The 15,096-nt window shown below is 51.2% G+C and overlaps 1 protein-coding gene, 1 long non-coding RNA gene and 1 pseudogene across 5 annotated transcripts; 1 reads left to right on the top strand and 2 right to left on the bottom strand.

Annotated features, from left to right (window-relative positions):
• Positions 1 to 566: 566 nt before the first annotated feature.
• On the bottom strand, positions 567 to 5,651 carry S1PR5 (sphingosine-1-phosphate receptor 5). 4 transcript variants are annotated; one of them, XM_086409301.1, is made up of 3 exons: positions 5,094 to 5,651; positions 4,021 to 4,128; positions 567 to 2,850 (listed from the first exon to the last, which is right to left on the bottom strand). In XM_086409301.1, the coding sequence occupies exon 3, from the start codon at positions 2,830 to 2,832 to the stop codon at positions 1,633 to 1,635; it is 1,200 nt and encodes a 399-aa protein (XP_086265427.1). In that variant the 5' UTR covers positions 2,833 to 2,850; positions 4,021 to 4,128; positions 5,094 to 5,651; the 3' UTR covers positions 567 to 1,632. The 4 variants fall into 4 exon arrangements, with proteins under 4 accessions (XP_086265427.1, XP_086265426.1, XP_086265428.1 ...); XM_086409300.1 differs by lacking the exon at positions 5,094 to 5,651 and adding an exon at positions 4,639 to 4,944; XM_086409302.1 differs by lacking the exon at positions 4,021 to 4,128 and having other exon boundaries at positions 5,094 to 5,619.
• Positions 5,216 to 9,073, top strand: LOC147368581 (uncharacterized). The gene is made up of 3 exons (XR_015166693.1): positions 5,216 to 5,352; positions 7,141 to 7,265; positions 8,652 to 9,073. It is a non-coding gene; the product is annotated as an uncharacterized LOC147368581 (long non-coding RNA).
• A 1,637-nt stretch (positions 9,074 to 10,710) lies between these two features.
• Positions 10,711 to 10,944, bottom strand: LOC147368582 (translation machinery-associated protein 7 pseudogene; annotated as a pseudogene).
• Between the last annotated feature and the right edge of the window lie 4,152 nt (positions 10,945 to 15,096).

Below are 15,096 nucleotides of genomic sequence, written 5' to 3' on the forward strand. Positions count from 1 at the left end.
GGAATGTGCCTGGGGACAGCTGGGAGCCCGAGACAGCTGGGAACTGTGGTCAGGATGCCTGGAACCTTTCATGGGCACAGCCGGGGGCCCTAATATCGCCCTGGCAAAAAATGCAGACCCTTGAACAAAGGAGTGTCGGTCTGGGCTTAACAGACCTCTTGAAAATGTGGAGCCTAACCTCCTTGGCTAATATCCTGGCTCAGAAAATAGGATAAAATACTCAGTTCCTGGATTCTCCTCATCTGTCAAATGGGAGTGAGAAAACCTACCTTACAAGATTGTAGGAAAGGTGAGAAAAAGGCATGTCCCAGGCCTAGAATACTATGGGAGTAACTATCCTGTTCTGTGCTTAGTCAATCAGTTGTGTCCGACTCTTTGTAACCCCACGGACTGCAGCCCACCAGGTTCCTCTGTCCATGGGGATTCTCCAGGCAAGAATACTGGAGTGGGTTGCCATGCCCTCCTCCAGGGGATCTTCCCAACCCAGGGATCGAACCCAGGTCTTCTACATTGCAGGCAGATTCTTTACCATCTGAGCCACCAAGGGTAAAATCAACTAATTACTCTTATTATTCAATTATATTTTTATTCTTTTATGAAGGATCTGATACCACTTTCAAAAAAATCTTGTTTCACAGAGGAACAGGCTGAGTCTCCTAGAGTCAAGTTTTAGGGTGCTCCGTCTTTGGCCTCTCCTCTAAAAATGAACACCTGTCCTTGACTCCTTTCTCCCCCGCACCCAATTCCTCAATAATTCTGTCCAATCCCTCCCAAGTCTGTGGAGAATCCATACGTCCCAGTCCTTGTCATCACTCTCCTAGGCAGTTACCATCACCCAGTTCTCCTGGCTTCACCCTCTACAGAGAGCAGAGGCAGTTGTAAATGCCTGAGCCTGATTAAGTCCTTCCTCTGCCTAGAACCTTCCAGGAGTACTACTTCACTCAGAGCAAAAGAAGTTTCTCCCCTGGGTCCATAAGGCTTTGCCCCACCTGCCCCATTATTTTCCTTTGTTTCTTCTCTGCCTCTCCATCCTTGCTCCAATAGCACTAAGATCTTTGCTTTTGGGAGAACACACAGGCATATTCTAGCCTTAGGACCTTTGCACCTGCTGTTCCCCAATTCTGAAATGCTCTTCCTTCAGAAGTTCCCAGGACAAGGAATTCCCTAGCAGTCCATAATTAGGACTCCCTGCTTCCACTGCAGGGGTTGTGGGTTCATTCCAGATTAGGGAACTAAGATCCCACATGCCAAAAATAAAAGTTCCCAGGATTAAAAAAAAAAAAAAAAAAAGTTCCCAGGATAATAATCACCTCAGCTCACAGCACATGTCACCACCTCTTCCAAAAGACATCACCTGACCACCATCGCATCACTGTATTGTCACCGGAATCATCTCCACACTTCTTCACGCCCTTATCATCTCTGAGTCCGACACAAGAACATCAATTCCACAAAAGCAGGGATTTTTGTCTGTTTTCTTCATTGCTGTGGAGTTTAGCGTCAATAAAATATATTTTCCTAGGTCTTTTCTGCTTCCACCATCTTCATCTTTGGCTGCTTTTTCCTATAAATTCCTGTATTTAAAAAGTCTGCAAAAGTGCTCTTAGGAAGGGCAATCGCGGTCAAAGGGCGTCAGTCTGTAGCTGGCGGGGTTACCAGGGTCCCGGCGACCGTGGGTGCACCAGGGCAGGCGGTGGAACCGCTGGTCTCTAACCCGTCCCTCTGGGGCGAGGAGCGCTCGGAGCGGCTGGAGCTGCCATCCAAGCCGGGAGGCAGCCAGCGGTGCAGGTCGCCCGAAGCCCCAGGGGCGCTCCCAGGCCGCCGGGAGGCACCTGGGTCTCGGCAGCAGGGGCCCCGGTTGCAGCAGACGAGGCGCAGGAGCGCGTGACGCAGGTCGCGGTTGGTGAACGTGTAGATGATGGGGTTCAGGAGCGAGTTGGCCATGGCCAGGCCCAGGAAGGGGTCCGCCTGCAGCAGTACAGGGCAGGCGCGCGCCGGGCACGCCACGTCCAGCAAGAGCAGCAGGAAGAGAGGGCCCCAACAAGCCACGAAGGCCAGGAGCACCACGCTGAGCGTGCGCAACAGCGCCAAGGAGCGCGGCGTGTGGCGCGCGCGCATCGAGGCGCCCTCGCCAGTCCTGGGGTGCGCCCGTAGGCGCCGCGCCTTGGAGCGAACCTGGCAGTATATCCGCGCGTAGAGCGCGCAGATGGCAGCCAGAATGCCGAGAAAGGCGAGCACGCAGAAGAGCACGTAGGCCTTGGCGTAGAGCGGCAGGACAGTGGAGCAGGCCTCCAGACGGCCCAGACAGTTCCAGCCGAGCGCTGGCAGTAGTCCGACGAGCAGCGACAAGCCCCAGGCGGCGGCCGCCAGCGCCAACGTGCGCCCCCGACGGGCGGCGGGCGCGGGTCCCCGACGCTCCATGGTGAGGAGGCGCTCGAGTGCAATGGCCAAAAGGCTCAGCACAGACGCGGAGAGCGCCACGAAGACGCCGCCCTCACGGGCGAACCAGAGCCCGGGCGACAGGCGCAGCGTGAATGGCCCCGACAGCAGGATGTTGGCGGCATAGGCGGCGCCGGCCAGCAGGTCGGACAGCGTGAGGCTGCCCAGAAGCAGGAACATGGGCGCATGGAAGCGCGGGTGGCGTCCGAGCACGACCAGCACGGCTAAGTTCTCCAACATGATGAGCGCGCACACGGCCAGGCACACGACGGCGTCTGCACGCAGTCCCGCACCAGGCTGGTACCGCGTACCGCGGAGCTTGCCGGTGTAGTTGTAATGCTGGAGGATGACCTCGCTCACCCGCGGCGCAGACCGCAGCAGCCCCGGCTCCATGGGCCGCCCGCCCCAGGGCTGCGGAGAGGTTGGGAGCAATGTCAGGCCTGATGGTCACCATCCCCGGCGGCCTGCGAAGGCAGGCATAAGCGGTGCCTGACCTGGGAAGGGGGTTCTAACCCCCTACTCCCTACCCTACACTCACGCCGGGGTCCAGAGGGAATTTGGGATAGAAGAGGGGGTGTCCATGGAGACAGGCCGACACAAGGAGACAAATCATATCACGAAGGGACAGGGTAACAGAGTCCCACATGAAAGGGACACTAATAATTCATACACAGGCACGGATACTCAGAGGCATCTTAGTCAAAAACAGAAAGAAACAGCCACACAGAGAAAGGGACACATACAGTGACACATCGACAAGGACATGTGCACAGATAGTCACAAACTAGGGCAAAATTCGGAGTTACACCCTCTCAGGGAACCATGGAGGTAGGTTCAGGTCTTCCCTGGTGGTCCAGTGGATAAGAATCCACCGCCTCCCAGTGCAGGAGACAAGGGTTCAATCCCTGGTCCAGGAAGATCCCACAGGCCGCAGAGCAACTGAGCCTGTGCGCCACAACTATTGAGCCCAGGCACCGCAACTACTGAAAACTGAGCGCCCTAGAGCAACAAAAGAACCCACGCAAGAAGTCCTAGCTGGGCAACTAGAGAGTGGTCCCCACTGGGTGCAACCAGAGGAAAGCTCACGCAACAACAAAGACCCAGCACAGCCAAAAATAAAAATAGTTTTTTAAAAAAGAAAGCACAAAAAGAAATTTTAAAAAAAGGAAGTACATTCACACATGACAAGGGGACACTGAAAGATATATACAAATTCCCCTCCACACAGACAGGATTTTATGCCTAGTCTCACAGGCCACAATTTCACAACCTCCACCCACCCTCTGGGACCCAGAACCCCACAATCTACGCGCCTCGCTGCATAGAGGTTTTTTCCCTGCGAACTCCCCCCTTCATTCGCTGCAAAACCTCAGTGAGAAGGCAGAGAAAACTCCACCCATTTTGCAGGGCTAGAGCCTGAGGGCAGCAGACGGAATTCACCTCTCATAGACTCTTGCAGAGGGACATACACCTCAATAAAGTATAATACCTCCCAACTGTGACTTCGCGCTAAAATACCCTGGGCAGCTCTCCCCTTAACCCCAATTTACAAACGAGGAAACTGAGGCTCAGACGAAGTACCTCGCAAAGAAGCAGACACAAAGATTTTCATGCTCCACACAAACACATCCACGCAGAAACTGAGACACAGTCACGGAAGTCCCACTGAACAGACGAGAAAACCAGGGCCTGGGGAGGGGAACGGATTTAATTGAACAGGGCAGAAACAAATGCCTCCCAGACGGCTTGAGCTGCACACAGGGAATCAGGCGCAAATACAGACTCACAGCGAGTCACGGACTCAGCCATGCTGGGGGGAAGGGGACACCAAACACACGCAGATGAGGGTCACCCCAGGGTCACACTCGCTGCGCTGGGGACACTGCGCAGTGGTTCGCAGCCTGTGTACCTCCCACCTCTCCTCCTTTTGCCTGGAGACAAGGGTGAGGTAGCGAAACTTGCAGTGGTGTGGCTGGGAGAGGACGAGGCGGGGGGGGAGGGGGGGGATTCCGGGTGCCTCCTACCCCCATCCCGGGTCCCCGCATCCAGTCCCGAAATCTCAGGTTTTCCCCTTCCAAGAGCCTTCGGGAAAGGCCCCAGAAATCCAAGCCAAGGGGACAAGGGTGGTGGCCAGGGCAACTCCCACCCCCGGGCCGGGACGAGCCCCGCGCGCGAAAGGACCCGGTGGTGGACACTCACCGCTGCGCCCAGGTAGTGCGCGCTCGACAGTCGCGCGGCCGGGAGCGGAGAGAGCGGCCCCTGTTCGGGAGGCGGGGCTGGGGGCAGGCGAGAGGGCGGCCCCCAAGGCAGAGCGCTGGCAATCGCCAGCAGTTGCCCCCTCCTCCTCTTGGGGTACGGGCTGCCAGCCCGCGGCTGCCAGCGCGTGTCTGCCAGTCTGTACCACCCGCCGCGGCAACGGAACGCGCCCTCGGCGCCGACTGGCACTGGCCAGCCCTCGGCTCCCCCCTCCGGGCCCGGGCGGCCCTCCCAGGGACGCTCCGTCGCGGTGGGAGGATCCGGAGACACGAGCAGGGGGAGGGTTCTTCAGCCCGGGCGGCCGCAACCTGAGTTTATTCCCCTCCTGTCCCCCCAACACCTAATAGAGGGGTCCCCTCTGTGCTCTGGGCACTGATCCCTCCCCTTTTACCACCTACCTTCTGATTAAACGTCCTGGGCTGCACCCCAAGGACGTCCAGTCGACGGAAGAACCCCGGCAACCCGGGTTAAGAGGGGTCTTTAGCAGCCGTAGCCTCAATTCCCCTCCCCCCCAACAGATAGAGCCGTCGGCTTCGGGCTCAGGCCCCACCCCCTTTCCCCTCTCCCATCCCCAGTTTGGGGCGGGTGGGGGAAGGGCAGGCGCAGTCAAGATGCTGGTGGGAATCTTCTCCTCCCCAGATAAGAAGAATCTGGCTCGTAAGTCCCCCTGGTTGTCCCGCTTCCCCCACCCCGTATCTCTCCCCTTTATCACTCTGGACAACGTGATTTACTCGGTTATCAGGTTTCTGGGCTGTGTCCCCACCAGACAGTCAGCCCCACCGGGGCAGAGATTTGTGTCTGCTCTGGGCATTGCCTGGACACAAGCCCGTGCCCAATAAGCAGCCGCGGAGATAGTGAGTGAATGAATGACTGTCTCCCTCACTTTCTCCGTGTGTTTCTCCCTCCTGATTTCTCGGGGTGTCTCCGTCTCTGTTTCTCTCCGACTCTGTGTGTGTGTGTGTCTCTCTCTCCGTCGCTTCTTTGTCTTTCTCCGCCTGTGTCTCTCCCACGCCTCTCCCAGGCCTCAGCTCCTCCATTGGGCCAGTCCCAGCTGGCCCCGCACCCGCCACCCCCACTTCCCAGGAGCTTCCAGGCTGGGAAGCTCCCTCCGATCAGAGGCCAGAGCCGGGAAGGGGGGGCTGGGCCTGGCTGCTGCGACCTTCGCTAGGACTGTGCCCTTTGCACCGGCCGCCTCAGGTTCTGCTGGCCTCGGCCTCCGGTGGGGTGAGGGCGGCCCAGAGATGATCAGCAGATGGATCAGATGGGTCAGAGGGACGCCCCCCGGGAGAGAGACCCCTTGGGGCACCCAGGCTAGGTTGCATCCTCCTGTCACCTCTTAGGGATCCCAGTGGCTCCAAATAGAACCACTCTTCCCTGCTCCTTTCCTGGTGGGTCAGATGGTAAAGCGTCTGCCTACAACGCTGGAGACCTGGGTTGGGAAGATCCCTTGGAGAAGGCAATGGCAACCCACTCCAGTTCTCTTGCCTGGAAAATCCCAAGGATGGAGGAGCCTGGTAGGCTGCAGTCCATGGGGTCGCAAAGAGTCAACAGAACTGAGTGACTTCTCTTCTCTTTGCCTGCTCCAACAGATCAGGCACTGGGGCAACGCAGCCAGGGAAGCCAGAGTTGGGGGGTGCGGAGATGGCTGTTGGGTGGGGTGGGTGTGGTAAGATTTGAGTGCTGGAGCCCCCACCCTCCCCCACCAAGCCATCAAGGATGAGCCCTGAAGATTCCCCAAAGTGTCAGGGCCATGTGCTTGATAAATGACCCCCTTTTGTAAAGGGGAAGCCACACCCTAGGGTGGGAATGTGGCTGCTTCTCACCTCCCAAGTGGCAATCTCACCTCCCACGGGCCCTATATACAGTGGAGGGGGGCTTCCGGCCCTGGGTCCCCGGCCCAGCACCCCCAACTTGTGCCACTTCATGCATGAGATCCCACAAGATCACAGCCTTCTTCTGCTCCAGATGGTCCCATGGCTCCCTATGTGGCTCAGAGTAAAAGTCCAAATTCGAAAAATACCAGGCCTTCAAGGCCCACAAGGCCTGGCACAGTCTCTCCCTCTTTTATCTCCATTCTTCCTATTCCAGCCCCACTGTCTCCCCCCCGCACCCTGCCCCGGCCCCAGACCACATCCTCACAGTCTTCAAGACCTTGGGACTTGGGGATCAGCGTGACCAGAACACCCTGCCCCCAGCTCTTCCCAGGCAGTCACTTCCTCAGAGAGGCCTTCCCGTCTGTGTCGCCCTCCTCCCCAGTCTCACACTGCAGTTGGTACCGTCTGAAATGACCTTCATTATTTACTGATTCATATGGTACATCATATGTCTCTGCCCTGGACTCCCAGCTCCAGGAAGGCAGGGGCCCTGTCTGTGCTTCTCCCCAGTCATTGAGTAAAAATTAAGAGCTTGGAGACTGGAGCCAGGCTCAGTTACTTTGTAATCTAGGACTCAAGACAAGTGACACTCTCCTCGGAGCCTTGGTGGCCTCTTTTGTAAAATGGATAATGACAGTTTCCACTCTGAGAGATGCCCTTGAGGAGGAAGGCATGGAACGGAGCTTCCAGACACAGGTGAGTGTTCAATAAATGTTGGCTAGGGCACTAGTGGGAAAGAACCTATCTGTCAATGCAGGTAGACTTAAGAGATGTGAGTTCGATCCCTGGGTCAGGAAGATCCCCTGGAGGAAGTCATGGCAGCCCACTCCAGTATTCTTTGCCTGGAGAATCCCATGGACAGAGGAGCCTGGCGGGCTACAGTCCATAGGGTCGGACACAATTGAAGTGACTCAGCACGCATGCACAGGTGCTTCTGGGCACCACTGTATCCCTGAGGAGGAATTAGAAGGGGTACAGCTCAGGCCCCACCCGCCCCACGTACCACCACCAACCCAGCCCGCCCCACGCCTTGCCCCCCACCCATGCCTGGTCTCTTCCCAGGGAAGGGCACCCCTGCCACAGCCTGCCCGCCTGATGCATGCCTGGGCTGGCACACCTGCCTAGCAAGTTCTGCTGCCAGGGCCGTCACCCACAGGGGCTGCTCCACCCAATCTGTACCCATTCTCCCTGAGCTGTAGCCTTGGCTCTAAAAGAGCAAAATGCCTCCCACAGCCCCCTCACACTTCCACCCATCCAAAGAGGCAGAGGGCTGCAGCAAGACTTCCCAGTCCCCCATCTCTATCTCCCATCTACCAGTTCTGAGGCTTGTATGTGGCTGCAGGGAGCTGCAAACTGACAACTTTCCCACGACCAGAGCAGTCATGTTTCCGCAAGGAGGGGAGGAGGTGGTGTCTCAAACTGTAGGTCAGAGGGCCAACTCTGCCTCACAACTATAAGATTTGTTTGCTTGGCTCCAAGGTTTCCCATTCAAACGTCTGTCTGAACTGAATAGAAACACTGTACTCGGGTGAGTGAATTTGTGTCTCACAGGGGTAGAGCTTAATTTGGGAATAGCTATGTACTAGCATTGAACAAATAAGTACATAGATTGTAGATACTGACAACCAGTTTTCATACTGTTGGAGAGGAAGTTGCAAATAAGCACCGTGTTGCTAGATGGGGTTATCATTATGAGATGTTTAATAGTTAGAGATGAACCTATTTGCAAAGTGGAAATAGAAACAGAGGCAGAGAACAAACATACCGATGCCAAGGCAGGGGAAGGGTGGGTGGGATGAATTGGGAGATTGAGACTGACATATATACACCATTGATACTGTGTATAAAATAGATAACTAATGAGAACCGACTGTATAGCACAGGGAACTCTACTTAATGCTCTGTGGTGACCTCAATGGGAAGGAAATCCAAAAAGGAGTAGATATGTATACAGAGAGCTGATTCACTTTGCTGTACAGCAGAAACTAACACAACATTGTAATGCAGCTATACTCCAATAAAAATTTTTTTAAATAAAGGTTTATATTTTTTTAATAAAGGATTATATTTTTTTAAATATAGGTTTGAGTGTATACAGATTTCCTAGCTCTGTCTGCCATGTGTCCAGAAGCAATGACACCCTAGAAGCAATGCATACACTCAGCATCCAGAACTGGTTTCTGAATGCCACTTTCCAGGAGGAGGAACCAGGGCTCCTTGGAGGAATGACTGCTTCTAGGATTAGGGCAGAGAAAATCCACAAGGACACTGGAGCCTCTTCTAGAGCCAGAAGTGGAGAAATCAAAAAGGCAAAAGGACAGGAGCCAGCCTGAAAAGAACTGCTGGCCAAAGCTGGGACAATTTGAACAAACTAGACAGCATTAGAATTGAATTATAACCTGAAGAATAAGTAACCACAAGTCCAAACTGATTTAAATACACGAGTGAGTCTATTTTAAGATGAGGGAGAAGGAACAACTCTTCCTGACAGAAAAATTCCAGTTAAGAAAAGTATAATGAGGGGCTTCCTTGGTCGGGTCCAGTGGTTAGAACAAAGAGCTTCCATTGCAGAGGTCGTAGGTTCAATCCTTAGTCGGGTAAGTAAGATCCCACAAGCTATGGGATGCAGCAAAAAAAAAAAAAAAATCACTATGCACTTTGGGTGATAATGATGTGTTCATGGGTCATGTAGATTCACCAGTGGTTCAAAATGCACTACTGTTGTGTGGGATGTCCATAGAGGGAGAGGTTTGGGGTGGGAGATTCTGGGTGTATACGGGAAATCTCTGTACTTTCTGCTCAATTTTGCTGTGAAACTAAAACTGCTATAAAAAAAATAAAATTTATTAATCAAAAAAAAGGAGGGGGGATAAATTAGGAGTTTGGGATTAATATATACACACTACTATAGATAAAATAGATAATCAACAAGGACCTACTGTATAGCACAGGAAATATTCTGTAATAACCTGTATGGGAAGAGAATCTGAAAAAGAATGGATATAACTGAATCATTTTGCTATACGCCTGAAACTACCACAACATTATAAATCAGCTATGAAAGTGAAATGTTAGTTGCTCAGTTGTCTGTGATTCTTTGCGACCCCATGGACTGTAGCCCCCCAGGCCCCTCTGTCCATGGAATTCTCCAGGCAAGAATACTGGAGTTCGTAGCCGTTCCCTTCTCCAGGGGATCTTCCTCACCCAGGGATTGAACCCAGATCTCCCCCATTGCAGACAGATCCTTCACAGTCTGAACCACCAGGAAGCCCAAATCAGCTATACTTCAGTATAAAATAAAAATTAAAAAAAAATACATAAAAAGCATTGGCCTGAGAAATCCATGGGTGGATATATGTCCCCAGGTCACTCTACTGGGTCGCTTTGGGTATTTCTATTGCCAGCCTGGCCTCTGAAGGTATTTGAACTTGAAATGCCTAACTGTGCTGTCAGGAGCACAATGTTTTTTTTTTTTAATGTTTATATTCTTATTTATTTTCTGGGCCAAGTCTTAGTTGAGACATGTGGGATCTAGTTTCCTGACCAGGGGTCCAACCCAGGTCCCCTGCACTCAGAGCCTGGAGCCTTAGCCACTGAACCACCAGGGAAGTCCCTTCGTTTCGCTTTTTTTTTTTTCGTTTCGTTTTATGACTGAATAGTACTATTGTATCAATGTCCTTATTAAAGTTTTTTTTTTTTTTTTTACCGAAGTTTATTCTTAAATGTACAATAGGTTCTCAGACAACACTTCATTCTAGCTACAGATGGCAACAGATATTATGGCAGGGAATCCAGATGTTTAAACAGGAATGGAAATAAGGGTCTTCGTTGCCTCAGACACAGGAACAGCTTGCTGCTACTATTGCTGCTAAGTCACTTCGGTTGTGTCCGACTCTGGGACCCCATAGATGGCAGGCAGCCCACCAGGCTCCCCCGTCCCTGGGATTCTCCAGGTAAGAACACTGGAGTGGGTTGCCATTTCCTTCTCCAATGCATGAAAGTGAAAAGTGAAAGTGAAGCAGCTCAGTCATGTCCGACCCCGCGACCCCATGGACTGCAGCCTACCAGGCTCCTCCATCCATGGGATTTTCCAGGCAAGAGTACTGGAGTGGGGTGCCATTGCCTTCTCCGAAGGAACAGCTTACTGTTTGCCAAATTTCTTAATTTCACCTCTGGCCAGAGGGCCTTTCCCCGAGGCCTTTGCTTTTAGCTCCTCCAGTTTCTTCTGCTCTTCCTTCTGTTTCTGCTTGAATGTCTTATCTTCCTGGTCCATCTCCTTGGCTTGCTTCCTGGGCTGCTTCAGGGGCTTCTTCTTGCCACCTTTACGGCCCAATATGGTGCCTGCTGCCCCTTCCCCAGACCCTGCCATCAGAAGTGCTAAAGATTTTAAAAGGCTCTGAGAAGAGGCTTTGAGTTGGGAGGAGGAGGGGAGGAGAAGGCAGCTTCGTAGGGATGGGGTAGGGGGGAAATCGCCTAGTCCCCAGATGCTGGGCACAAATTGGGCAGAGCCATGCTTTTCTTACCTGCTCACTTCGGACCTTGTGAGCTGCCCAGGGGAAAATCTGACCACACCCTCCCACACATGTGTCCCCAGTTACTGCTAGGATTAAACCCAGGCCAAGGGAAGGGAAGATCCCCTGGAGGAGGAAATGGCAACCCACTCCAGTATGCTAGCCTGGGAAATCCCTTGGACAGAGGAGCCTGGCTGGCTAGAGTCCATGGGGTCTTAAAGAGTTGGATATGACTGACTTACTAAGCAACAAGGGCTCCAAAAGCTGCAGGTGTGGATGGGGGAACTGAGTCCCCTGGAGGCAGAGGGGACAGGGGCACCCCTCCATGCATCCCTCACTTCCAAATGAGCCTTGAAACTTGGAATCAGAACCTTCTCTCTCTCTCTCTCTTCCTTTTCACACTTAGACATTCATTTCACAAACTAGGTTGTGGAGGGGAAGGGAAAGAACAGCTGGGCAGAAGGATTGAGTCAGCATATGCAAAAATCTGGATGCTGGAAAGATTGTGTGAGTAGAAATCATGTCAGTAGGGCAGAATTGTGGCAAAAGGGAAGGAAAGAGCAGGGGTGAGGGGGTGAAGCTGGGGGCAGGGCAAGGGAGGACCTGTGGACCTCAAATATCAGGCCTCTGCTGTCTGATCATCATTTTGCTGTGTGACTTGCTTAACCTCTCTGACCTCAGTCTCCTCGTCTGTAAAATGAAGTCATGAAAGTCTTTTTCGTTCTCACAGTGATCTTGTGATACGAGCACCCTTATTGGTGTAAAGAGCTAACACATTGCCCAAACCCGGAGCTTAACCACTTGATAAATGTCAGACATTATTTATTTTTAACACCCTTATTGAGATATAATTCACATACCACACAATTCACCCATTTAAAGTATGCGATTCTGGGGAGTTCCCTGGTGGTCCAACAGTTAAGACTCAGTGCTTTCACTGCAGGGGGCCTGGGTTCAATCCCTGGTCAGGGAACAAGATCCCACATACTGCAACTAAAGATCCTGGATGCCTCAACTGACCTGTATGTATAAGACCCTGTATGTGTGTGTGTATTAGTCATTCAGTCGTGTCCAACTCTTTGCAACCCCATAGATTATAGCCTTCCAGGCTCCTCTGTCCATGGGATTCTCCAGGCAAGAATACTGGAGTGAGTTGCGGTTTCCCTCCTCCAGGGGATCTTCCCAACCCAGAGATCTAACCCAGGGGTCTCCTGCATTGAAGGCAGATTCTTTACCCTCTGAGCCACCATGGAAGTCCATGCAGCTGTATATATAAATAGTTTGAAAAAAAAAAAGCATCTGGGGGGAAAAAAGATATATATGTATGTATAACTGAATCACTTTTCTGTACATCTGAAGCTAACCCAACATTGTAAATAAACTATACATCAATTTAAAAAGAGAAAAAAGAAAGCTCAAGCAAACCAGGCCATTGGCAACTGGCCCTTGCCCTCCTCTCCACCCCTCATCATACCATGGTCTATCTTTGAATCTTCAAATCTGACAACTGTTCCTCATGATCAGAGAAGCAAGACTTGGGGTCAGACAGACGTGGGTTGGAATTCTGTCTCCAGCGATCAGCAGATGGATTCATTTCTGTGAGCCTCAGTTTCCTTATCAGTAAATAGGAATCCTAATTATTCCCTCTCTCACAGGGTTCATTGAGATAGGTCATGTCAACTCTTTTTTTTTTAACTTGGCTACACCAGGTCCTAGTTGCAGCAAGTGGGATCTTTAGTTGTGACATGTGGGATCTAGTTCTCTGTCACTGTTGTTGAGTCACTAAGTTGTGTCCAGCTCTTCGAGACCCCATGAACTGCAGTACTCCAGGCTTCACTGTCCTTCACTATCTCCTGGACTTTGCTCAAACTCATGTCCATTGAGTCGATGATGCCTTCCAAACATCTCATCCTCTGCTGCCCCTTTCTCCTCTTGCCTTCAGTCTTTCCCAGCATCAGTGTCTTTTCCAGTGAGTCGACTCTTCCCATCACGTGGCCAAAGTATTGGAGCTTCAGCTTCCGCATCAGTCCCTCCAGTGAATATGCAAGGTTAATTTCATTTAGGATTGACTGGTTTGATCTCTTTGCAATTTAAGGAACTCTCAAGAGTCTTCTCTAGCACCACAATTTGAAAGAATCGATCTTTTGACACCTAGCCTTCCTTACGGTCCAACTCTCACATCCATTTCTGACTACTGGAATAAACCATAGCTTGGGCTATATGGATCTTTGTCGGCAAAATGATGTTGCTGTTTTTTAATATGCTGTCTAGGTTTGTATAGATTTGTCCTCCAAAGGAGCAAGCATCTTTTAATTTCATGGCTGCAGTCACCGTACGTAGTGATTCTGGAGCCCAGGAAAATAAAATCTGTCACTGTTTCCACTTTTCCCCATCTATTTGCCATGAAGTGATGGGACCAGATGCCATGATCTTAGTTTTTTGAATGTTGAGTTTTAAGGCTGCTTTTTCACTCTCCTCTTTCTAGTTCCCTGGCCAGGGAATCAAACCTGTGCTCCCTGCATTAGGAGCTCTGAGTCTTAGCCACTGGACCACCAGAGAAGTCCCTCATGTCAACTCTTTAGTGCAGTTCCTGGCACGGAGTAGGGGCTGTATTTATCGGGATTTGCTTAGCTGAAAGTTCCAGAAAAAAAATTAAGGCCAACTCAAAAACAGCTCAAACAAGCATGGAAGCTGTGGTTAGGAATGAACTGACTCCTGTAGCTGAAAATCTGGGGATCTGGGAGTTGGGTTAACTTCAGGCATGGCTGGATCAAGAAGCTCTGATAGCACCAGAAATCCAACTCTCTCTTGACTCAGCTGAGCTTTCATCTCATCAAGCTCCCCTTTGGGTGGCAGAGATTCTTCCTGGTGCTACAGATTCATTATTTCCACTCAGTAGCAATTTGGAAAGAGATATCCAATTGCTCTGGGGTTCCACCGGAAGTCCCAGTACTGAATCTCATGGGCCGTTCTAGGATCACATGTCATAATTTAACCAATCTCTTAGCGCGGGGTTGGGGGTGGGGTGGGTGGGGATGGACTACTCTGATTGGTCAGGCTGGAAAATGTGGGCGGGGTCAACCCAAAGTTGATCTGAGCCTGTTCATGTGGGCCATTAGGAGCCCCCAAATCTTGCTAGGTTGTTTTTCAGGAATCTGAGATGGGAAGGTCATGGAACATAAGAAAAGGCAAAAGTTAAATTCTGGGAGTTCAGTTTAGGGCCAGTTCAGTTTGAGATGCCTCCCAGCCATCAGGTGGTATCACTGAGTCATCAATTGAATATGAGACATGCATTCATCTGGTGTCTTGGTGGCTCAAGTTGTTTTTTTTCTCTTTCAGTGTTACAGCTCCATTTTATTCAAGTTGTTTTTATTGATTTTATGGAAATATAATTTCCTTTTGAAGGATACCCTTAAGTGTAATTATTATGATATATAATTTCTCCACTGGAGTTAATTTCCTTTTTTTTTCTTTGGTTCTCTTTCTTAGAAGTTCTAGCAATTTATCTCAATTCAATTTTCCATATGATAAAATTCATCCAATAATCTAGAGGTGAATGTGTGCCTGCTAAGTCGCTTCAGTGATGTCCACCTCTTTGTGACCCTATGGACTGTAGTCCTCCCACCCCCAGGCTTCTCTGCCCATGGGATTCTCCAGGCAAAAATACTGGAGTGGGTTGCCATGCCCTTCTCCAGGGGATCTTCCCGACTCAGGGATTGAATCCGTGTCTCTTATGTCACCTGCATTAGCAGGCAGGCTCTTTACCTTTAGTGCTACCTGGGAAGCCTAATATAGACATAGCATTCTGTTTTCCTCCTGGGTCCTTTTTGTTGGGGATTTCTTCCTGTCATGATCCTAGGAATTCTCTTTATTGTTTAACTGGGTTTTTTCCCCCAATCAGTTAATTTATTTTTGCTTGTGTTGGGTCTTAGTTGCTCCTTGAAGGATGTTTGTTTCCCAGCATGGGCTCCAGAGTACTTGGACTGAGTAGTAGGTGCTTGGACTTAGTTGCCCCA

The sequence above is a fragment of the Bos grunniens genome, chromosome 7 (assembly GCF_055505025.1).
Source record: "Bos grunniens cultivar Pamir isolate PY7600 chromosome 7, Bosgru_T2T1.0, whole genome shotgun sequence".
In the NCBI taxonomy this organism is placed as follows: domain Eukaryota; kingdom Metazoa; phylum Chordata; class Mammalia; order Artiodactyla; family Bovidae; genus Bos; species Bos grunniens.

Excerpts from the sequence above, each read along its gene's own strand:
- S1PR5 (XM_086409301.1), bottom strand. The coding sequence starts at position 2,832 with ATGGAGCCGGGGCTGCTGCGGTCTGCGCCGCGGGTGAGCGAGGTCATC.